Source organism: Odocoileus virginianus, chromosome 2 (genome assembly GCF_023699985.2).
Source record: "Odocoileus virginianus isolate 20LAN1187 ecotype Illinois chromosome 2, Ovbor_1.2, whole genome shotgun sequence".
Classification (NCBI taxonomy): domain Eukaryota; kingdom Metazoa; phylum Chordata; class Mammalia; order Artiodactyla; family Cervidae; genus Odocoileus; species Odocoileus virginianus.
In genome coordinates, this window is record NC_069675.1 from 59,200,732 (window position 1) to 59,227,178 (window position 26,447).

The following is a 26,447-nucleotide window of genomic DNA, read 5'->3' on the forward strand; positions in this document are numbered from 1 at the left end:
ACTCATTTATATATGAATATTTAATTTAAGGCAAGAGTGGTACTATATAGCAATGGGTAAGACAGTCTTTTCAATAAATGGTGTGAGGTCAAAAAGATATCTACATGGGAAAAAAGAAAATAACTTCACACAACACACAAAAATCAATTTAAGATACACTGTGGATCTAAATGTGCAAGGGACATCAACAAATCTTCCAGAAAAAAGCAAGAGAATGTCATCAAAGTCTTACGGTAGTGAAAGATTTTCTTCAATAGGACACACACAAAAAAACATAAACCATTAAAGGAAAGAATGAATCATAAGATTATATTAAAGTCAAGAACTCTTGTTCACAAGAGACCCCAGTAAAAAAGTGAAAAGCCAACCCACAGAGTGGAAGAAGGTATTTGCATCATGGAACAACTGACAAAGGGCTGTGTTGAGACTACATAAAGAACTCCCATAATCAGTAAGAAATAAAAGGCAAACCAAGAGAGAAGTGGGCAAAGGATTTATAGGCCCTTCACAAGAGGATATTCAAACAGCCAGTAAATATATGAAAAGTGTCCTCTTACAATCATCAGGGAAATAAAAATTTAAAGTATTACACCTGTGACATACCAAAATGTTTTACTGACATGTGAACGACTGACAACACCAAGATGAATGAAGATGTGGAGAGACAGGAATGCTTCCACACAACTGACAGGATTGTAAAGGAGTATAATCACTTTGGGAAATTATTTGGCTTTAGTTAAATTGACTATTCACATACTTACTCATTCTTAGGTATATAGTCAACAGAAATACTTATGACATGTACACCAAAGACATCTACAAGAATAGTCACAACAAACTGAAAATAATCCAAACTTCATCAACAGCAGAATGATAAATTCACTGTTGTGCAGTCAGAAAGTGGAACATCTATATACAAATAAAATGCTATATGCAACAATTTAGAAAAATATCACAAATATAATGGGAAATGAAAGAAATCAGAGACTAAAGACCATAATTCAATGGTTCCATTTATATAAAAGTTAAAAACCTGGAAAAATCAATAGTTTTAATGGTTTCCTTTGGGAAAAAGTGAAAGCACAGTGGCCATAGCGTGCTTCAAAAGAGCTGGTAATGTCTGTCTCTTGGGTGGTGATTACACCAGCATGTTCATTTTGTTACAATAAATTGAGCTGAATGTTATAACTGGTGCATTCCCCTATTTATGCATTACATTCCAACTAAAAAGTCAAAACAAAAAAGTAGGGAGAGTCTCAGCCTTTGTCCTCTCCTTCTTGCTACTACAGATGGAAATGAGATGATAAAATTGGAGCAGCCTCCTAAGGCACAGGTAGAAGCCACAAAATGAGATGGTGGATTTACGTTCTCAGCTCTGGAAAAAATTTCCTATCTCTTAACAGTTACAGGAGAGAAACAAAATTTCTATTAATACATTGCTTAAACTATAAATGTTTTAACATCTCTTTTAACAGCAGTTTTAGACTGAACCGTAACCAATATATGTGAAAATATAAGCCTAAACAGAGAAAAAAATATTTTTATTTATAGGTAGTTCAGGGTTTGCTTGATTGATAGAGGGAGAGGAGATGTTATAGTTGACTCCACACTATAACTGCAATCTTTATAAGCTCCTAGGCCATAATCTGACTTATATCAAAATGAACAAAAATACTGAGTTGCTATTACTCTTAATAATTACAAAATATAAATGATGTTCTTGGACCAAAAAGATTGTATTGGTTTTATTTTGCTTTTGTTCTATTCAAAACACTTAATGGGGTGTACGGATTAGATGGTAATAATGGATCAGTGTTCTCTTAATTTTCACTAGGATACTGCAGTTGTTAGAAAGTGTTATTGTATTTAGGAAATATATGCTGAAGTATTTGGGACATCAAGTCTGAAATCTACTGTCAAATGACTGAGTAAAAATTTTAACATGAGAGACAAAGGAGAGATGAAAAGAGAGAAAGGGAGAAAGAGGGCAATGTGATATAGACTTAACTGAGGAAGCAAGGTGAAGGATATACTAGAGGCTTTTTTAAAAAATAATTCTGGCAACTTTTCTGTAAATCTGAAATTATTTCAAAATAAGTTTTAAAAAGTAATATTAAAAAGACAGTGTGACCCACCTGGAAACTCATGCCTTTAAACAACTGAAAACTGTAAACCAAATACATCTTTACTATATACAAAATACAAAGGTGATACAGTAAAAGAAAGAAACATAACCAAGGAAATACTGACCTGAGTTCCAGGACAGGTTCTGCCACTAATGACTTTAAATTAGCCATCTAAACTCTCCAAATTGGGGGCATTTAATTAAATCATTTCTTTACAGACTTAAAATTCTATAATTCTCAATTATTTCCAAAACACACCTCCTTACCTTCCATAAATTTTCAAAAATATATATGTTTCATAAAATTTATTTATTTTTGTTAAATTCCAAAAGACCAAAGTATACACGGTTTTTCAATAAACTGAAGAATCAGTTTTATTTAAACCATTAATAAGATGACTCAAAGTCTTGTTAATCTGGCAACAGTCACCATACTCACATAATATCCACAGCTCCTGGAGTAACAGATGATGATATCTGCTCTTTGCTGGATGAAGAATCAGTAGTACATTCTGGTTCAGATACAGAATCACTGCTGCAGGGCTCACTATTTGGAGATGCATTTCTTTGAGAGGTAGAATCTATGGCTATAGGTGTTAATTCACTCTCACTGAATGCATCACTTATAAACATGCCTTCATGGATTAAATAAGCCACTTCTGTGTCTAGTGAATTATCTTTTGCAGCATTTTTCTGTTGTGAAATCTCTTCCAATTCTCTAGTCCTTTGGTTTTTGTCAAGAACTGAGAGAACAACACTATGAATGATATTTAAGGTTGCCTAGAAGAAAACAGGATACATTTTTAATTGATATAAAATATAAAAATATAAAATATTTTGTACCCAAGGTTTCAAAAGTGAACTGTGTGTGTATGTTTGAGCATTTTACAAATGAGTCAAGGTCATGCATATCAGAATTTCTATCTTCAATTACAAACTTATGGTTACCAAAGGGGAAAGGGCAGGGCAGGGGGTGGATCAATTAGGAGTTTGGGATTAGCAGATATGAACTATATAAAACAGGTAAACAATGGTCCTACTGTATAGCACAGGGAACTATATTCAACATCCTGTAATAAACTATAATGGAAAAGACTATGAAATGAATACATGTAACTGAATAACTGAATCACTTTTCTGTATACCAGAAACTAATACAACACTGTAAGTCAACTATACTTCAATTACAAAAATGTAATGACTCTTTTTGTAGAAAACTTAGGGAAAAAAGAAAAGAATGAATAACAAGTTTAAATTACACATAATTCTACCATCTAAAGATAACCACAAAAAAGACAAGCTGTCTTTGGTCTATGCAGATGAAGAGGTAAAAAATAAATAAATAAAATGTTTTTAACAGCTAAGAGCATACTACATATATAGGTCTCTGTCTTGCTTCTTCACTTAATGTTATAATGTATGCATTTTCTTCAATCACTAAAAATCTTTGCCTGCATGACATTCTGTGCTAGTGAGTACACTAGGCATAACTAATTTTACCATTTCTATGCTAGACATCAGAGTTCTTTCCAATTTGTAGTTATTTAAAAATCTTCATTAAAAATGAAGTTTCTAATATTATGTTTCAGTGAAATCATGCCCTACAATGAATCACAAACTTTTCCAAAGAAAAATTACTGTATTTAAAAATCAAACATCATCTTCAAAGACGTTTTACAACAGTATTCGTTTAAGTGGCCTAAATGTGAAAATGAGAAGCTACAATTAGGACAAATCACTGTTTTCATATAGCACATACATCAAATAGTAATTTGGCTTAGTTTAACTGATATAGAATCTAAAAGTAAGATGGCTATTTTAAAAATTACTGGCAAAAAGTTGGCCAACTCCAACTATGCAATGTAGGAGTTCTATATATCCAGAAGTGTGTGATGAAGTCATGGTGGGAATGTAAGAAAAAGTAAAAACATGGCCTTATACTGTACAATTCACAGATACAGGTTTGATATCTATCACTATCAATAGCTAAGATCAACATTTTGGAAGAAGTCTAAATTAAATGCAATGAATCACATTTTATAAAAACTTTTCCCATTTCAACCAGAAAGCTTATATATGTGATGTAGAGCATCATCCCAATTTTAATAAGAAAGTCATTTTATAGATAAATACCTAAGTACCCCAGATCATTTTTAATATGAAACTCAGGAGGTGCCAGGGATCTTGACTAGAACATAAACGCAATATTGACACCTAATAATTCAAAGAATATCACATTTCACTAACAGCCTCTTATATTCAGTAATTCCTAAGGGACTGTCTTACTAAAAAAGTAATAACATGTTGGTAATCCCAACAAACATATATTAGAGTCTATGACATCTTTTCCTCTGAAAAATGCTATGTGACATTAGTTCTTTTCCTTATAATGATTGGATTAAAATTAACTGGCTTGACCACAAATTAAATGTAATGAATGATACATGATTGGATCCCAGGTTTAAAAATGAAATAAAAACCTGCAATAAAGAACATTAGTGAAATAATGTAAATATGAACCATATGTTAAAAATATTATGGTATCAGCATAATATTAATATTAAATTCCTAGAAAAATTAAGTGTTATGGGATAGATTTTTGAGTGTTTCATAATATTTTAACTATAGATAATCTAGATAGATTCAAGCATCACAAAATCACAAAAGGAAATATTACTGTATAATATTTAATGCCAAGTAAGCATATTTCTTTTTAAAATGAAATAAATCATCCAGAATTATTAAAAAAAAGTTATCCAAATACTCTGAAGCACTTCAAATCTTACTTAAAACAAAGCTCCTTTAAAAAAATTGCAAAAATAAAAAATTTTGTTTTATTCAAATTTTTGTGTCTAGAAAGCCAACAATTTTAGGAATATTCTGGACAAACTGATAAATCACATAAGCTTACCTTAACTCTCTGTAGGAAAATTGTAAACTTGGAGAAAATATCCGTTAGTAAATCAAACCACTGAGGAAAATTCAACATTCTCATCTGATCTGCAAGCCTAGAAAAAAAATTCAAACAAAAATAATGACTGTCTTGGGGCCAGTATGATGTTATCTACAAGTTGGAGGAAACTACACTGAATACTATCTAGTAACATAAGAATATAATGCACTTTAATCTCAAATTATACAATAGAGATGAAGAAGTCAATTACTAAACAACTCCTTTTTGAAACATCTCTAAGACATCTTTATCATGTATTAATTCCACATGAACATGCTTTATGATCATTCCATGTAAAGGGATAGAGAAATAAACTAGGTTAAATGTGGAAAAGACATGCTGGAATAAAAATAAGAAACATAACAGCTCCCCTAAAAAAATTTAATAACCTATCTGTCTAACTACAAACTAAAAGTACTTTTCTATATATGAAGGGTAACATGGCATAGTGGCTAAGAGTATGGGCTCTTGAGCCACAGTGTCTTGGTTCAAGATCCAGCCCTGCCACTTAACTAGTTGTGTGACTCTGGCCAAGTGACTTAGTGAGTAAAAGTCGCTCAGTCATGTCCAACTCTTTTCCAACCCCATGGACGATAGCCTGCCAGGCTCCTCTGTCCATGGGGATTCTCCAGGCAAGACTACTGGAGTGGGTTGCCATTTCCTTCTCCAGGGTATCTTCCCAACCCAGGGACTGAATTCACGTCTTCTGCATTACAGGCAGATTCTTTACCACTGAGCCACCAGGGAAGCCCATATGGAAAAAGTGATAGAAGCTACTACATATGGTAGATGTGAGTATTGAGTCAATAAGTACTCAGGACAATGCACAGTGAATAAAAAAATGCTATGTATTAGCCAATATTTATATCTATAATGTTTTTATATACATACACCAAATATTATATTAGTGTAATACATAGAAGTATAGCCAATATTTTTATAGCTGACATCAATCAATTTTTAAAATAAAAAACAGAATTCCATAAAGATATTTCAGAGCACTGTAATAACTTATTACTCTAAATTTTTAATTAATGATGCTACACTTAGGACTTTAGTCTCAAAAGGTACTCCTATATATTTGAGATATAGGATGTTCTCTAAGTTAAGAAAATTCCATATGGAAGAAAAAAATTAAAACTTGACTCTCCATGTATATAGGACCTTTAGCAAAAGTCCAATAACTTAATTTTTCCAACTACTAGTGATCCTTGCTTTATTAGGATTGCTTCAACTAATTCTGAACCTGAGCTTAGGTAAGTGTACAAATTAAAACTCCACAATTCTCATTCTATGAACTTGGCCCAGAGAAGATTTACAGTTGTCCACATTACTATTCATATCTTAGATCAGTTAATAAAATTTATATATGTATATGAACAAGAAACTCATAGCCATAAAATACTTATCACTATTTTTCTCAAAGTATCAGAACAGGAATTTCAAGGGAAAACAAAAAATTACAGACATGGGCAATTCTAAGTCATGCATTCAAACTTCTCAAAGCTAATTGTGTTTTAATTATATGGCTAAACAAATTTAGCACTGTTCTTCTTCAATTTCCACCCTCCATATCTATGTACATCTCCACCCTCTCTCAGCCCTGGGAGGCTGACCTGTGGGCTTGGCCAGTGAGGAGCCCTTGCAGAAGACTGAAAGGAGGAAAGGTGCTGATAGTGCCGTCTCTGCCCTGGAGTGGTTACCTCAGGATGACTGGCTCCCCCCACTGAGCATCAATTCAATTACTACAAGATTATTCTAACTACTTAACATTTTTTTCTCCTTCTCAACTCTATTAATGGCTCTCTTCATCCCTTAAAGGTACTGCACTATCACTTGTGATTTTCCTGTACTCTGCCCACACTTTAGCAAGTAATTCCTTAACTAAATCCTCCTTATTCTAATGTATTATCTTTTCCCTGACTGGTAACCCCAACTTAATATTTATACTTACTTCAAAACAACATCTGTGTCGATATCTTCTATTTGTGAAACTTTATTAATCACACACTGCAAAATTCAAGGAAAAAAATTTGATTAACATCTTTAGAATTGTAAGTACTACATGTTCATTTGTTTATTAATAAGTGCCTCAATGACTATGATAATCATTTTACCAAACCTCTCTTTTGTCTCTTACAAATTGCAGCAGTACCCTTACCCTATTAAATAATTATTACAGGGAATGCTTAAACTGTACTAATTAAAATTTCCTACCACTTAAAACTGTTCAGAGTTATACACATAAACAAACACACAACACATGCACACAAAAAATCCCCATAGAACTATAATTCTTAGGAACATGGTTTAAGCCTCATACTAAAATTCCAAAAGAAATTCACTTTGGAGGTCACATTTCCTCGTAATACATGCAAAAGTTTCAAGTCTTAAAAAAATAAATGCTCAGACTTAGAAGAAGTCTAGCAATTAAAACACAGCAGTTTCTAAAAACTGTTTAAAATATACATACAGAAAACTGAACAAATTATATTTATAGCTCAATATTTATTTTACAAGTGGAAGACACCTATTTAAAGAGAACTCAGATTATGAAATTGAACATTACCAGTCATCCCTTCTCTTGTTCCCCTCCTGTCACTACTTCCTCCCCAAAGACATTACCATCCTGATTTCTAACATCATAGACTACTTTTGCCCACGTCTGAATTTTTAGGTCAGTGGAATCATACAGTGTGTACTCTTCTGTGTCTGGCTTCCTTGGCTCCACATTATGTATGTGAATATCCATGTTGTTTGTTCCACGTAATTATTCATTCTCATTGCTGTTATAGTATTCATTGATGTAAATATGCTACAATTTTATTTACCTTTCCTACTGGTGAAAAAATTTGGGTTTTTCCAGGTTTTTTTTTTTTTAATTTTATTACAAATATGCTGCCATGAAATGCTTCTGCTGTTTTGGTGGTCTATGTACAAATTTCTGATGGGTAAATTACCTTACCTAGAAATAGAAATGCTAAGTCATAAGATATGTGTATATTTAGTTCTTGCTTGTTTTATTTAAACACTAAAAACTAAAAAATGTACATTTAACCTAACGATGATGATCAGTTAAGCCTAACAAATACATTCAAAATTGTTCTTTCTCAAATACAGAAAAACTAAAGTTCAGTGAATGAGATTTATTTGAAAAGTCAAAACAAAAATCAGAGAATACTTAAAAAAAAAAAAAACCAATAGATTTTAGTTTACAACGATAATTTCTAAGAGCTCAGGATAAGAAGAAACACTGGTGAAAGTATAAACTATTGGTAAAATCTTTTTTAGTAAAAAAAAAAAAAAAAAAAGCAATTCAACTCCATGCATCAAACAATTTAAGAATACTTTTCATTCTCTAACCAACAATTCTACTTCAGGAATCAGTTATTAAAAAAAACAGTCTTAAATATGAAAAAACTAAACAAAACTTTATACCAAAGTTATTTGTCACAGTGATCTTTATACTACCAAACAGAAAATGACCTAAATATGTAACACAGAGGAAAGGTTAAACAGGTTTAAGTAACAGGATGTTGATGGAATTTTATATAACCTTTAAAAGTGATCTTTCTGAAGGTTTATAAGGAAATGTTTATGTTATGATTCAAACTGAAATATCTGTACAATTCAAAATTATATATACAGTATGACAGCACCAATGAAAAACACCAGTAACAACTTACACTTTTAAATACTCAAGTGATAATCTTTTTGACTAGCTGGGCCATATTTTTCTTTGTTCCAGTTTTCTATATTTAAAATTTTTAAATAAATGAGAAAATATTGATACCACATATATTACAAGATCATGTAAAAATAAACTTCACAAAAGATTCTAAACCAAAAATTTATAAAATAAAAAAGTACAATTACCTGTTTAATGATATTCTTTGCTGTAATAATCATTTCTTCACTATATATTTCTAAAAAATTAAGTTTTCTTTGTTTTAAAAGTCCAAACACAAGAGAGATTAGTCTTTCCTATTAAAACAAAAGGGTATACAATGTCACAATTTAAGTACAAAATAATCTCACGGACACTTAGAAGTAGAAATAATCAACTGTTTAACCCTGAAATCTCTATATTGCATATGGTATTTCCTAGAAGCCTTAAAAACCCCTTTCCAAAGCAATCTTGTCATCAGATTTTTGCAGTCATTATTCTAAAACAGGCAAACCTCATCCTACTACAGTGGATCAAATGAAGCTGGTTTGGGGGCAGAACAATATATTTTAGTCTAGTTTCAATAAGAAGCTAGAAAGTATTCTTCTCAAACCCTGATGACGAATAAATACTCTATAAGCCCTGGGCTTTTAAATTAGTGGTCTACAACACTGGAATGATGACCTGGATTATTTGGGGAAAATTAACTGCTAACACAAAAATCTCTTTAACTGATTAGGCTGCTATCAGGGCTTTTTGGATTCTTTACTATTAATAGTTCTTGGCAATAATCAGCATTAAGAAGTTACCAGATAAATTACCAAATATAATGCATTTGTGCATGCACATGCATAAAACATGTTCCTAACAGGTGCTCAGTGAATGTGAATGACAGGTAAAATACCATACAATAATGATCACTTTTTATATAAGACATACTCCACTACATGCATACACAAGGATATAAGTTAATCATCCTATATCCACATTTGGAACTTGGGTTATAAGCTATATAAAGACTTTAATTTCCATTTCTAATTAAGCTATAAAATTATTTATTCTCTAATTTCAAAGGTTAATAAAAAAGTATGGTGCTTTCTAAAGTCACATAGTGAAAGATTTCATAGGTCTCACACAGATTGATATTTGAAGATAATTTTGCCCACTATAACCTAAGAAGAATGTTCTATACTAAGGCTGTTAGGAAATAACACTAAGCAATGAGATCAATTTCATTCTAGAATTCAGAGGACATACCTCTTCTAAAATTTGACAGTCATCTTCCAATGGTCTATTTAAGTCACTGTGAGAATAAGTAGAAAATTCTGCAATCATCATTTTATCTATCAGTTTTTCTAATTCACAAAGCTGTGATCCCAAATGCCTACAAAGGAAGAGGGAAATGTTACCTTCATTTACTAAAAACCCAAATTTATTCCACGATCAAGGGACCAACTAGGCAGCAATACGTTTCTAGCTGATAGTACTTGTGCAAGAAGGTGACATTTTAATAAAATGAAGTCTTTTAACTTAACAAAAATAACTGTGACAGTTTCACATTGTCTCCCAAATTCTATTTTTCCCTTTATATCTTTAACCACCAAACAGTTAATTATGCTATAGGAAACCTGGTTCTACAAAACTTCATGATTTTTTTTTCAGTCCTCTTTGCACAGACAAAATAATCAGCTATTCTAAAGCCCTTTCCTCATTAACCACTTACTGAATATAAATGTCAGTAGCTCCTCAGTCATTTATTTATGCAATAAATACAAGCGCATACTGTGTACCAGGCCCTGCTCTGGGTACATATAAATATCTGAAGAACTATAGGGAGAGACTGATTCGATTAATCTCTGTCACAATCAGTTTGAGTTACTGTGCAATATCCCTCAGGCCATTAAACTGAAAGTCATCAGAATACAAAAATTAAAAAATAAAAATACTGAGCTACAATCTATCCCTGGAACTTGTTCTCATAAAATATAATGTTCCTTTTTAACCTATCTCTTTAATACTTGCAGATCCTAGTTAGGGTTTAAGTGAGAGGGGCTCTAACTTCAGCAGAGTTCTGGGGGTGATAAGGGGAAGTATTACTAAAAAAATGTGGAACCTTTTCCTTGGAAAAAACACATATGGTCCAAATGACAAGAAGGGTTCCATGTAGTTAATCCCTGCTCTGAAGGGAACTAAGGATGAATATCTTCATATCCAAAGGGGTTTTTGCCATACAATTGAATAGTTTCATGAAAACAATGGGTTGAAAAAAACCAGGTAGTCTAATTGGTACAAACCATTTCAAAACTTAAGTGAAATTTCTCTTAAATTTAAACATTTATAATTAAATAAGAAACATTTTAAAATCTTATGCTACATTTACTTGAAAAACAAACTCAACATTAGCAACTGTCCTGACTCTGACCAGATAGATACAACACATTTAAAAAAATTAGTCTAAAGCATGTAGCCTTTTAGACAGATCCACTGCTTTTCGTTTATGAACAACATACGGTAAGTAGTATAGTGATAATTTGAAAAAGTATTATAAGTGAAATAATATAAATTTGCATTTTATAATATGAAAATTATATTTCTTACAGCTAATTAGAAGTCTAATAAGGTTCTCATAAATGGTGACATCTCATAATGAACTAATTTAGAACATATCCACTAATATCAACTAAAATACTACCATAAAAGGAATTTGATAGTGTACTGCAAAATTACATAGGCAATTAGCCTTTGACCTAAGAATCTCACTTTCAGAATCTGTCTCAAAAATATATAGGTAAAAATACAAAAGAATGTACATTCATTGCAGCACTGTTGATAATGGCAAAGGAATGGAAACAACCTAAATGCTGATGAGCAGAAGGCTGGTTATATCATAACAGACCCTATATATCTGCAAAATACAACTTGCAAGACCCTGCTGCTGCTAAGTCACTTCAGTTGTGTCCGACTCTGTGCAACCCCATAGACAGCAGCCTACCAGGCCCAACCGTCCCTGGGATTCTCCAGGCAAGAACACTGGAGTGGGTTGCCATTTCCTCCCCCAAAGCATGAAAGTGAAAAGTAAAAGTGAAGTCGCTCAGTCATGCGACCCCATGGACTGCAGACTACCAGGCTCCTCCGTCCATGAGATTTTCCAAGCAAGAGTAGTGGAGTGGGTTGCCATTGCCTTCTCCGTGCAAGACCCTATTAACCTGCAATTAATATACTATATACTGCTACAGAGTAGTTTCTCAACCTTTTTGTTATTATTGCCTCCCCAAAACATCCTTTTAGACATTTTTATTCCTAATCATCCCCCATGAAATTTTAATATCACAGATATACTGTATATCCGTTTAGGTACCATGGCCTTTGGAGCACAACAAACCATTGTAAAATTCAAGACTTTTTTTTCACCCTTCAAGAACCAATTTCCCCTCCCTGAGGTGATATTCTCCATTGAGAATGTGTACTATAGCATGATCTACAGGGTATATGTAAGGTAAAAACAGTAAGGTGGAGAAAACTATGTACAGTATGCAATCGCTTATCTAAGATGAAGGACAGCTAGATGGATAAATATAAACTAAAACTTTTTAAAATGATGACTTAACAGGAGTAGATAGAGAGGAAGGGGATCAAGTCAGAAGTTAAATTTCTCTGAATTATCTCCTTTTTCATAGAGTTGACTTTGGAACCATGTAACCACTTAACATAGTTGTAAAACACTGTTATACCTAAAAACAGCAACCCTTAAATATCAAAAGCAAATGAAATAAATGAATTTAACTATGTATCAAACTAGAGGCAAATCTACAAAAGAGGAAATTATTTCAAGTGACTTTAAAACATAGCAATTTATCCATTCATCCCACAAGGGAAACACCTTAAGAAAAAGAAAAAGAAATCCTATGTGTTTGTAGTAATAATATTGTTAGTTCTGACAGCACTCAATGTATGTGTGTGCTAAGTCACTTCAGTCATGTCCGGCTCTGCGACCCTATGGACCGTAGCCCTCCAGGCTCCTCTGTCCATGGGATTCTCCAGACAAGAATACCAGAGTGGGTTGCCATGCCCTCCTCCAGGGGATCTTCCCAACTCATGGATCAAACCTGCGATTCTTACATCTCCTACATTGGCAGGCGGGTTCTTTACCACTAGCATCACCTGGGAAGCCCAATTCTATATATACTGTTGGATAAGACAAATGAGTAATTACATTGGTATCATTAGGAAGCACAGTTTTCAGCCTGCTGGAAAGGTAAATATATATGCAAAATTGAAGAAACAAAAACTCTACAGTCCTAAATGTATCAGTATACAGTGGAACTATCCTGGAACATTCCTGGAACAAACTCATATGTTTTCTTTAAAAAGGATATTTTATTTTCTAGCTCTACCCACTAAAAAGGCTTGGAAATCATGACCAATCAGCCTTTGACCAGAGGTGTAGCAAGGAACACCTTGCTACAAGGAACACCTAGACTATAATTTCTAAGTACTATTTCCTACTAAAAGAAACTAGGGCTCCTTAGAGAAATGGCAATTTGCAAATCTGGAACAGAAAAAGTACAACATGAATATCCCATCATAACACGAAGTAAGAAAACCATCAACAACTACTCAAAGAATCAAAAGGATTTGAGGAAGTTCCTATAAAAGAACAAAATGAATACCAATGAAAATTTTTAAAAGCAAAAGACTTGGGGCTTCCCTGGTGTCTCAGTGGTAAAGGACCCTTCTCCCAACGTAGGAGACACGGGTTTAATCCCTGATCCAGGAGGATCCCACAGGCCACAGAGGAACTAAGCTCATAAGCCACAACTATGAGCCTGTGCTCTAGAGCCTGGGAGCAACAGCTACTGAAGCCCATGAGTCCTAGATCCTGTGCTTCAAAAGAGAAGCCACCACGAGAAGCTCACATACCACAACGAAGAGCAGTACCCACTCACAACTAGAGAAAGCCCACTCAGTAACAAAGACTCAGCACAGCCAATAAAGTTTTAAAAAAGAAAAAAAATGTAATACTTCAAACACATATAAAACCATGTGCTTATAAAACACTTGGAAGATGCTAGATTTTCAATTCATTATTTCAAAAACTACCAGATAAAGGAAAAGAACCTAGAATTTATCTTGCCTATCCTTGTAAGAACTGTCCTTCAGAATTACCAAATAATTATTATGGAGAAATATGGCTTTACAGAAATATTCCTTTAAAAAATGAATATGGAAGTTTAGAATTAGAATATCATGACTTGCAACCACAATGAGATGATAAATCTAGGCAATGATCATCAAATGGCTGCTAATATCATAAAAAGAGGCAATCAGATATATGATTTCTAAGAAAAACTTAAACCTGATCAAGCCTTTAAATCTAACTATACGTTTATAGAAAATACAGGCAAAAGGAAATCTGCTAATAAGCATGTGTATGAAGCTGGCAAAATCCAGACTGTGAGAAGCACTACAAAGATAATTTAATTTCTTCAATAAATATTTTGAAAGGGGAAAAATGAGAATGGAGAACAATATATCAAGAAACCCTTGAAATATATCAACCAATTGTAATATATAGTTATATTTAGAACCTATTTCAACAAACACACTATGAAAAGAATTTTCAGAAGTAGGAAAATTTGAACACTGACTAGCTATTTGAAACTATAAATGGTATTAGAATTATGTTTTTAAAGATACTTATCTTTCAAAGATACATAATTGAAATACTTATGGATGAAATGAAATGATATTTTGGGTTTGTTTCAAAATAATCCAAGAATTAGGGGGAGGAATATAGAGAAAACAAAGTTGGTCACGTATTGATAATTCACAGGTGATATGCAGTTTACCCAGCTTCATACAACTCTCTTCATATAATTTCCTCTATTTTTGTGTATGTTTCAGTTTTCAACAAGCTTTTTAAAAAGTAGTAATAGGGTAGCATATAAATCCACACAGAACTTTAACAATGCTTGGTTCTCAAATAAGTTTTATAAAGATCATAAATTCCTTTTTAATGTTGACTAGAAGTTACCACTCAAGTATGTGTTACCTTCAGGTATAAGCAGTCCTCGGCAAATCCTAACAAATAATTATGGTAGGAAGTCCACAGGACTGTATCTAGCAATATTCAGCATAATAATTTAAATGTCAGGTTCTATTCAACCTCAGATACTATTGAAAATAACTGAGTACTTTCATTTCTATGCATCTTAAAGTAATTTTAAAGTCTGATAAAGAACAGATATTAATTTCAATACTACTATCAAATGATATTTATTATGTACTCACAGGTATAAGATAACATATACTAAAAGATTTAAGTGAATCCTTAAATGAAACTTCTAGAGTTAAAAGGTTTTATAAGGTTCACCTTTTCATCCTTGCTCTGTTTACAATATTTTTGACTACTTTAACAATAGATGCAATTACACTGAACATTATTAACCTTACCAAAAATATTTAATAGATAGATCCATTAACAGTTCATTTTAAAAGTATGAGAAGTGGGCAGCAGAGGATGAGATGGTTAGATAGCATCACCAACTTAATGGACATGAATCTGAGCAAACTCCAGGCGACAGTGGAAGACAGAGGAGCCCGGCATGACGCAGTCCGTGAGATCACAGGGTTGAACACGACTGAACAACAAAAGCAACACCACCCTAATAACCATGTGCAGTAATAAGAGTGGTGAACGACATATACTGAAATGACAATAACTAAAAACAGCTTTCTAAAAACATACACAGGTCCATATATCCAGCAATTCTAATACTTGCTACTTTAATATGCCTCAATTTGTGCATGAATTCAACTCTTCTAAGCTGTGGGTTCACAACAATGACTTTGTGCTGCTTTTATCAGAGAAACTTACATATCAATAAACCCAACAGTAATACTATTTTCATCAAATAGCAGAAAATTTGTTGTTTTAACTTCATCTTAGAGCATACAATGTGGATGTTTTCATATTATAATGTTTCAAAAATCTAAATTATGGAAGACCATATCAGGAGCAAACAAGATATTAAATACCTTTTAATACTTCCAACAATAAAAATCCCTTAAGTGGAAGCCTAAGGTGGCCTCTCTGATCAATAGAATCATATTACAGTAAACTGGAACCTGTAATTAACTCTGAATGGTTTCCACCTTTTCTTTGAAAAAGACAAAGAAGGCAGCAAACAAGTAGAAAAACTAGTTGCATTAATTTTTATCCTAAAATCTATTACTATGGTAGGTTTCTCGCTCAGCAAATCTGTAAATTGCCCACAGTTTAACACCCCTTGCACTAGAAAATTAGCACTGATGTTCAGAGTGATCTATTTGAAATCCTATAAAACCTCAAAGAAATATATTAAAAAGTATACATAACTCTTGGGCCCAATGAGATCTTGACTGAATTTTGACTCTACTGTTTTATAATGTGCTCTATGACTTGGAGCAAGTTATTTGTATAACTTGCAACAAGTTATCTAAGATTTTCAATGCTTTATCTTTCTTATCTACTAAAATGAGGCAAGACCATCTCAGAGGGATTTTCTGGAGTGGGGAGTGGGGTCAAATAATATCAATACATGCAATATTCTTAGCATAGTAATAGGTACAGAATACCAAAGTATTCAAAAAATGTTCTTGGATTTTATAGTGGTGGTGGTAGTAAGTAGTGACAAAAAAAACTAACAATGGTGAAAACCGAGAAGAGGTTCTACATAAACCTTTACAATAAGACACAGCAAATCACATTATACCCCTGAATTTCAACATAACTCAATCTTTTCTACATGAAATCTGCAATATATCAAGGATCAAATATATTTTCATATATATTTTATGTGAAGAATAAATGCTCTTTATAAATGCGCACGTCCTAAAAAATATTAGAAAGATACATGAGCAAAAGGTAGACAAATAGAATATTTGAAAGTCTTTAAAAAATTATATGCCCTTTTTCATGAAGAATATTTTGTCCTCTGAGTTAATATACAAACAAAAAAGTGAGCCTGAAAACAAAGGTAAACTCTTCTTTGCATTTCAGCTTAAGATGATTACAAGATTATAAAATTTTCACTTTGCCTTCCAATAAATCATAATCTACTAGGAATAAATATCCAACCCTGTTCTTAAACATTTCCCAGATGGCTCTGGATAACTATACTCTTAATCAATATTATTGGGCATAAACTAATGAGTCAAGAAAATGAAATAAACTGCATACCTTTGGAGTAAAAATTAGAATAGTTTCAGAATTTGCGTTCAGCAGGCAAGTATTTAATCTCTGTTTCTATTTCTCTGTTCAGAGGATAAAGCATTCTACTCTGTAGAATCAGTTGCTAATATTCATCAACATTTTAATTATATAGTAGTGACAAGTGAAAAACAGCTTCTGTTATAACAGAAGTCCATTTTGCTAAAATAGTGACAAAGTTTTTATTTAAAAAATATATTCCATGCACACATTTAAAAGAGAAATATTTAAAATTTCAGAGGTAAAGGGGAAACTAAAAATCATATAGTCACCCTGGGTTCCCATGCTGAGAAAATCAAAGTAGACTCCAAAGGACTACCAACCACCCAAAATTGATGGTAAAATTTTATGTACAGGTATATTTTTATGGAAAGAAGGTCCAACCACAGCTTAAAATAGGTTTTCAAAGAGATATGTAATCCAAACTTCTGTAAACATAAATGTCTGAAGGTTTTTCCCCTAAGGTTAAACTCCATAGCAATCTGTACATTCATCATCATACTGTACTGCACTGTATCCTAACTACCTCGTAATTTCTGTATCCCTACTGACAAACAAATTGCAGAAATAGAGCAGGAAGCAACTCTGCTTTGTTCATGGCTATAATCCCAGTATTCTGCCAGGTGTCTCTCATGTAACAGATGATCAATTACCATTTCTAAACTAAATGAATCAATCATTCACTTGCATAATTAAATTTGGGCCAATTTTTTTAAAGTGCTTTCTAAATAAATATTCCAATTACATACTCTTAGTAAGAACTTATAATTCAATTAAAATAATTTTATATTTAAGATAAAGTGAAAGTTGCTCAGTCGTGTCTGACTCTGACACCATGGACTTTAATCTGCCAGGCGCCTCTGTCCATGGAATTCTTCAGGTCAGAATACTGGAGTGGGTAGCCGTTCCCTCCTCCAGGGGATCTTCCCAACCCAGGGATCAAACCCAGGTCTCCCACATTGTAGGCAGATTCTTTACCGTCTGAGACATCAGGGAAGCCCAAGAATACTGGAGTAGGTAGCCTATCCCTCCCAGGAATCAAACCGTGGTCTACTGCATTGCAGGCAGATTCTTTACCAGCTAAGCCACCAAGAAAGCCCATATTGAAGATTTCATTCAGTTAAGCAGGCCTGCAAAGTCCTTGTTGAAGTCCTATCTGCTGGAAAACCCTCCTAAATCTTTTACTACGGAGTGACTACAGAGAAGTTTTATGGAAGATGTGCTCTGTGACATAATACATTCTGAAGGTTTTCAGAATTCATTAAGAAATTTTGATGACTTACAACTGGTCTGATCTGATCATTTGACATGATCACACATAAAATAACTAAAACCCTAATTTTAAAGGTATTTTCAAAATAGAGCCTCAAAAGAAATTTGGTCTCTTCCATCATCATGTGAAATTTTTTGCAATGTGATAGACTGCAAAAGAGAAATGAATTTCAGTAATTATCGAATTTAAAACTTAATTCAATAGCTTTTAAAATGAAGTGGTATTCCTTTCTCCACTTTCTCTACTTTGACATAAAGCCGTTTCAACATTTTCAAAATGCTATCAGTTTCAAAGTTGTGACTGGCCCTTTATCAATTTTATCTACTAGAGAATTTAATTTTACTTCTTTATCCAAATATCTCTTTCAGAATTTTCCACAGTTTATTGTGATCTACACAGTCAAAGGTTTTGGCATAGTCAGTGAACCAGAAATAGATGTTTTTCTGGAACTCTCTTGCTTTTTCAATGATCCAGCAGATGTTGGAAATTTAATGTCTGGTTCCTCTGCCTTTTCTAAAATCAGCTTGAACATCTAGAAGTTCACAGTTCATGTAATGCTAAAGCCTGGCTTGGAGAATTTTGAGCATTACTTTACCAGAGTGTGAGATGAGTACAATTGTGCAGTAGTTTGAGCATTCTTTGGGATTGCCTTTCTTTGGAATTGGAATAAAATCTGACCTTTTCCAGTCCTGTGGCCACTGCTGAGTTTTCCAAATGTGCTGCCATATTGAGTGCAGCACTTTCAAAGCATCATCTTTCAGGATTTGAAATAGCTCAACTGGAATTCCATCACCTCCACTAGCTCTGTTCATAGTGATGCTTCCTAAGGCCCACTTGACTTCACATTCCAGGATGTCTGGCTCTAGGTGAGTGATCACACCATCGTGATTATCTGGGTCATGAAGATCTTTTTTGTACAGTTCTTCTGTGTATTCTTGCCACCTCTTCTTAATATCTTCTGCTTCTGTTAGGTCCATACCATTTCTGTCCTTTATTGAGCCCATCTTTGCATGAAATATTCCCTTGGTATCTCTAATTTTCTTGAAGAGATTCCTAGTCTTTCCCATTCTACTGCTTTCCTCTATTTCTTTGCACTGATCATTGAGGAAGGCTTGCCTGTCTCTCCTTGCTATTCTTTGGAACTCTGCATTCAAATGGGTATATCTTTCCTTTTCTTCTTTGCTTTTTGCGTCTCTTTTCACAGCTATTTGTCAGGCCTCCTCAGACAGCCATTTTGCTTTTTTGCATTTCTTTGTCTTGGGGATGGTCTTGATCCCCGTCTCCTGTACAATGTCATGAACCTCCGTCCATAGTTCATCAGACCACCTGACCTGCCTCTTGAGAAACCTGTACTCAGGTCAGGAAGCAACAGTTAGAACTGGACATGGAACAATTGGTTTCAAATAGGAAAAGGAGTATATCAAGGCTGTTTATTGTCACCCTGCTTATTTAACTTATCTGCAGAGTACATCATAAGAAACGCTGGGCTGGAGGAAGCACAAGCTGGAATCAAGATTACTTGGAGAAATATCAATAACCTCAGATATGCAGATGACACCACCCTTATGGCAGAAAGTGAAGAAGAACTAAAGAGCCTTTTGATGAAAGTGAAAGAGGAGAGTGAAAAAGTTGGCTTAAAGCTCAACATTCAGAAAACTAAAATCATGGCATCTGGTCCCATCACTTCATGGCAAATAGATGGTGAAACAGTGGAAACAGTGTCAGACTTTATTTTCTGGGGCTCCAAAATCACTGCAGATGGTGACTGCAGACATGAAATTAAAAGATGCTTACTCTTTGAAAGGAAAGTTATGACCAAATTAAACAGCATATTAAAAAGCAGACATAACTTTGCCAACAAAGGTCTGTCTAGTCAAAGCTATGGTTTTTCCAGTGGTCATGTATGGATGTGAGAATTGGACTATAAAGAAAGCTGAGCATCAAAGAATCGATGCTTTTGAACTGTGGTGTTGGAGAAGACTCTTGAGAGTCCCTTGGACTCCAAGGAGATCCAACCAGTCCTTCCTAAAGAAGATCAGTCATGGGTGTTCATTGGAAGGACTGATGTTGAAGCTCAAACTCCAATATTTTGGCCACCTGATGCGAAGAGCTGACTCATTTGAAAAGACCCTGATGCTGGGAAAGATTGAAGGTGGGAGGACAAGGAGACGACAGAGGATGAGATGGTTGGATGGTATCACCAACTCAATGGACGTGAGTTTGGGTAAACTCTGGGAGTTGGTGATGGACAGGGAGGCCTGGTGTGCTGTGGTTCATGGGGTCGCAAGGAGTCGGACACAACTGAGCGAATGAACTGAACTGATTCAAATATCTCTGTAAATATTGGTCCTTATGATTTTTTTTTTATTTTAGTAAGACTAAAATTTCAGAGTGATAATATTAAACAGGTCAATCTAGAAGAAAAAATACCCATGTAACTCTAAATACATTCATACTTTTTCAGTTTTCATTACACACTAAAATTTATCCTTTGAAAATTTAACATTATTTCTAATGGTTTACTTAATGAACATACCGGAAGCTATGAATGCCCTGAAGTTCCTGCTGTAGAACCTCTTGTGTTGTTGCTATTAAGTCCAATGCTCCAACAAATTCAGAAGTAGATAACAACACCTGTACTGTAGGCTGAGTCTGGTGTACAGTGGCCATTAATTTCAGTTTATTATATACTTTAACACAATTATTTCTGGTAAGTGCCAGCCTTAAAATGTGTAGTGATCCTTCACACATTACTTTATCAATCTGTGCAATTTTATCTCGAAGCATTTTTACAGCCTGGGAAGTTTTCTTGAGGTAGTCCTGCAATTCGTGTTGAGAGGTCATTGCATGAAAAAATGCTTCTGAACGTAGAGAGATCTGGTGAGCAATGTTTACTTCCACAATATCCAGATAATGGCTCAGCTTAAGAGGAAAGAAAAAAATCATAGAATTATACCTTAACTATCCAAATGTTTTCTGAAAACGATACAATATTTCTACATGTATTTTAAATCCCATTTTGTGAACCATTAGATTATACGATGCTTGATACTAGGCACACAAAATAGAAAGGTGATGAAAGGTAGAGCCCAAAAATTAATAAATGTAAGACAAAATCATAGAAGGTGATTTACCTTCTTCCTCTGCTCCTGCCATTACTGCCCTCCAAACACCAACTACTTTCTAGAAAGTAAAAGTACCCCACAGTCACCTCAGAGTATAACCTAGTTTCAGAAGTTCCAAAATCTGAGAGAGAGAAGATTGATTTCCTTAACCTCTACACATCACTATCACCAATATCAAGTCATTTATCTGACTGAAAGATAATTATAGGTTATCATTTATTGACTTCTTCCTTCTATGTATCAGGCACTGGTATTTTTTATATATATATACATATACATATATATAAAATTTCCTAATTTTAACAGTCTTAGAATACAGGTTTTATTATTATTTTCTTTTACAGATGAAGATACTAAGGCTCAGAAACATTAAATTACTTGAATAAAGTCATATAATTAGTAAGCAGAAAAACTGAAATTTAAGCTCAGGTTTGTCTAACTCAAAAACTGAAGTTCTTTCTACTGCACCATGCTGCCTCAAAACACTACAGAATTCATGAAAGACTGGTGATCAAGTCACCAATTGTAGAATGTACCAGAATTCATTTGGATCTTTTTTTTTTCAGGGCTGTTTATTTTACATTTCAGCAATTATTCTTTTATCAATTTGTAAAATCCAGGTTATTTCCAATGTGCTTTCCTCTTAAATGATTGATAGATGCCTAAAACAATTAATTCATATATATTTTATCAGTAACATTATCAAAATTAATTCCTAGAGTAACATATATTAAAAATGCTTTTTAATTTCAAATATGGACTCCTAAAACTTGAGTTGTCTTTTCTTCCTTCAAAACTGCGTATGTCTTTTTTGGGCTACATTATCTTTCTATTTCTCTCCCACTTTTTTACTTTTAGAATCTTCAACCCATAGCTCAAACTTTAAAGAACTATCTCTGAACATCTCAGAAGAATTCACAGTTAAAGGGTTAATGGGCTTTCCTACATTTAGGACTCATAAAATTAGGAGATTATTTTGGTCACCAAGCTTGTTTCCTTAAAACTATGCAGGATGATGCATATCTTCAGTAAGACTCCTTCAATAGTCTATTCATAAATAGGTTACAAACAAGACATTCCTTTATAGTTTAAATCTCTTAATTTATACTCTTTTGCTGTTGTTCTTTTTATCTTCAATGACTGCTCATTTATTTACCTAAAAAGCAATATGGGGATGAAGGTACTTAGGTACATCACAAGCTAAGGTAACTCAATTTTCAGGAAATAGAGAACAAGGAACTCCTTTAGGACAGTGCTACTTGGGATGCAGTTCATATGCTGCTGCCAGTTTGCAAACCGTTCAGAGGTCCATGACAAAATAAGGAACTTTGCTAGGATTTTTCATAGAAAGACTTTGTTAATGAAGGAAGCAGTGCAATGATTTACATTCTAAACCAAACTCGTTAATCTCATCGCAGAACACAACTTTGGATAGCAGAACTACAATAAGATATAAATTTCTCTAATCCTTGCTAGCATCCCCTCTTTAAAGCTAGCAAGATAAAAGAATTGTCATCAATCATATAGTGAGTCTGAATCCTGTCTTGGAATCCTGTTTTCCATTCCTTTCCTAAGAATAGAGAAGAGTGAGAAGGAAACAAAATGTAAAAGTAACAAAGCTGATTTTGCAACTTACAAAAAAAAAAAAAATTCCATTAGTCACTCTAACATTTAGCATGAGAAAAGTGTTTCATTTGAGTTTCAAAGATTTTTGCAATTTATCAACATTCCATTGATATATTCTTTTCAAAGACATAATATTTTCATAATTCATTTCCTATTAAAATTCTATAAAAGGAACAATTTTTTAAAGTATTCATAAAAGTATTTGTATAGATTGATGAAATTTTTATTGGCTTCTGTTGTTTTTCTCTCTTAAGGTATACAAGGGTATATACTTGGAATGTAAAAAAGTAGTCTGGGAATGAGCCTATGTCCATAAATCTATCCTTTTCCTAAGATTTATGAATTTATTTTTACTCAAGGAAAACCATTTCATAGATGAAAATGTTGCCCAAAAAAAAGGGGGGGAACTCATTTTCAACTATGAGGAAGGCATACTCATAATTCGGTCCTCACATTTCTTCTCCTCTCCTAAGTCGCCCTTTCTTCAGTTGAAGAGGACTAGACCCAACTTATTGAATAGCCCACATGAGACAAGCTTTCAGACTGCCAAGAGCTGTCATTAGACTACAACAGAATGCTTCACCTCAGTTTAGGAACCACAGTCAGTTTCAGGAATGTTCTAAACTGAGCGCTAGGAAAGAACAGAGATCAAAGGTCTTTACTTCCTATTCCAGTTTTAAGAGTCTTGATATGTGAGTTCTGTTTAAAGTCTTACATTCAAAATGACTTTCACGTGTTGACTTCTGAAATATAGACCATTATAAAATATTGAAAAACTGCAGACATGCAAAAGGCTAGGCTTTGCAAAGCTTTGCAAAGCTAAATGAACACTGTAATTTTTAACTATGATATTTTTGTTTCAAAATAATCATTACTATGTGTAAAGGAGGAAAAACAGTTTCTTAGGAAAAGTTCATTTTCTGTGATTTAAGTCATAAAGAATATAAAATTAGCCAATATATTGTCGGGAATAAATGTAAAACAATTGCGTTATCTACTACATCCTTTCATCTGAATTTCTGTCAACTGCTGATTCAGATAAGAAGCACTCAAACAATGAGCTTTTCCTTTTCAACAGCACAACTGGTATACTGCATTGAAACAAAATACTGTTACTCTATCAGTTAAGATTTAAAGGGTTCAGATCATCAGTAACAATAAAGATGAAATTAAAGGAATTAGTGCCTACTAAATAACTAACTATGAAAACACACAAATATTGGGTTGGCCAAAATATTCATTCAGGTTTTTCTATACGATATTACAAAAAATCTGAATGAATTTTTTGGCCAACCCAATTGTATCATTTAATTAAAATAGTTTTCTACATGGAAAAAATAAAAATTACCTTTTCTTGTAGCAACTTTGAGGAAGCTGCATCACGATTTCCTTTTCCACCAGCAGTATTAAAATGAGACCATGGTAAAACTGAATTAAAAGTTAAGGAATCGTCCAAGGCAAAATCTGGTTTCATAAAAATCTAATAAAAAAATGCATTTCCCTCAATTAGATAAACATTTTCTTTACATCTAATATCCCCTTCATTAAAATAATTAACTTGAATCTCAGACATATACAGAAAAAAGCAGTAATAACAAGCTATGTATACAAAAATCTATCTCTGGATTACAGCAAATGGCTACTTACTGATATATCCTTCCCTAATCTATGCTCTATACTACTGTCAGACATACCATTAAAATGCAATTGTAACTATTATAATCAACTTCTCTTTTTAAATTTCTCAGTGAATTCCCATGACTGACAGACCAAACTCTCTTAGAAAGGTATAAAGAGCTTTATTTACCTCATACTTTACAAAATTTATTTAACCCCATCCCTAAACACAAGGGGCTTTCCTTATGGCTCAGCTGGTAAAGAATCCACCTGCAATGCAGGAAACCTGGGTTTGATCTCTGAGTTGGGAAGATACCCTGGAGAAGGGAAAGGCTACCCACTCCAGTATTCTGGCCTAGAGAATTCTATGGACTATACAGTCCATGTGGTCGCAAAGAGTCAGACATGACTCAGTGACTTTTACTTTCACTTTTCTAAACACAAGTATACCATGTATACTTATTTATCTCATACGTCATAAATATTACTTATTTAATATGTACATCTCTTCCCAGAGATAATATGTTTCTATAAGATTGGATTTACAGATTATTAATCTTTGTATTCCAGCACACAGAATAAGGCTTGAAACATGTTTTAATCAATTAATTTCTTAATTAATTTCTATGTTTTACTATATTCACTGATTCATATGACCCATATCTAAAATTAGTATGATATAATTGGGAAAAGATTGAAGGCAGGAAGAGTAGGAGAAAACAGAAGATGAGATGGTTGGATGGCATCACCAACTCAATGGACATGAGTTTGAGCAAGCTCCAGGAGTTGGTGATGGACAGGGAAGTCTGGCGTGCTGCAGTCCATGGGGTCACAAAGAGTCGGACACGACTGAGCAACTGAACTGAATTGACTGATGATTGGGAAATCTCCCTAGGAACTCATGTTCCTCCCTAGGAACTAGGGACATGAGTATACTTTCTAATCCCTCTAGTATAACTAAAAGGATTGATTAATTCAATACATGCTTATGATTATGATTTATTCTTATGCTAGGCACTAAAGTGGAAACAAAGCTAAATTATTACAGAGATCCTAATTTCAAGGATCTTTTTGCCACAGAGATGTGACAAAACATATACATAAATATTTTATAAGGAAAAGAGTGACAAATGTCTTAAAAGGGACAGTAGGGATCTAGATAAAATGCTATTAGAGTTTGGCAAAGGGTCTAATGATCTTCATTTGGGGGAAATGTATTCATACAAGTTGCCATTTAAGCAAGAAACTGTACAAGATTAGATATGGAGAGGTAAAAGTCTTTCAGGCTAAAGGAACAGTGCAAATAAAGCGTGGAGCCAGCAAAAAAGTTTGAAGTAAAAAATGTGTAAAAAAGAAAAATAAACAATGTCTAAGATTAGCAGGCAAAAGTTAAGAGTATGACTATGAAGGAAATGAATAATAAGGGCCTCAAATGACAAGAGTTTGAATTTTGTTTTGTAGAAATCAAAGAACTTTAAACATGACTGCCCTTTCCTCTTTCTTTCATCTTTCTGTCTCTTCTCACCCTAAAAAGCAATTATCATAGACCTTTGAGAATCTGATGAATGCAATGGACTCTTTCCCCAGAAAACAAAAACACAATCATCTATTACACGCCTCTACAAAAGTTTTCATACAAAGAAACATCTCTAATAATTTGGTGGGGTAATAAGATCAATGGGGGCTTCCCAGGTGGCTTAGTGGTAAAGAATCAGCCTGCCAGTGAAGGAGATGCAGGAGATGTGGGTTCAGTCTCTGGGCTGGAAGATCCCCTGGAGGAGGAAATGGCAACCTGCTCCAGTATTCTTGC

At 33.6% G+C, this 26,447-nt stretch overlaps 1 protein-coding gene across 4 annotated transcripts in view; it reads right to left on the bottom strand.

The window, feature by feature from the left end:
* Positions 1-26,447, bottom strand: part of VPS54 (VPS54 subunit of GARP complex) — a 97,296-nt gene that overhangs the window by 39,363 nt on the left and 31,486 nt on the right. For all 4 annotated transcript variants that reach the window (XR_011492671.1, XM_020916219.2, XM_020916218.2 and 1 more), the window contains 7 exons: positions 24,369-24,500; positions 20,806-21,191; positions 10,003-10,129; positions 8,955-9,062; positions 7,033-7,088; positions 5,037-5,133; positions 2,565-2,905 (listed from right to left, as the gene is read on the bottom strand). Coding sequence is in view for 3 of the 4 variants with exons in the window: in XM_020916219.2 (XP_020771878.1) it covers positions 2,565-2,905; positions 5,037-5,133; positions 7,033-7,088; positions 8,955-9,062; positions 10,003-10,129; positions 20,806-21,191; positions 24,369-24,500 (1,247 nt within the window). In the remaining variant the exon portion in view is untranslated. The remainder of the gene's footprint in view (positions 1-2,564; positions 2,906-5,036; positions 5,134-7,032; positions 7,089-8,954; positions 9,063-10,002; positions 10,130-20,805; positions 21,192-24,368; positions 24,501-26,447) is intronic.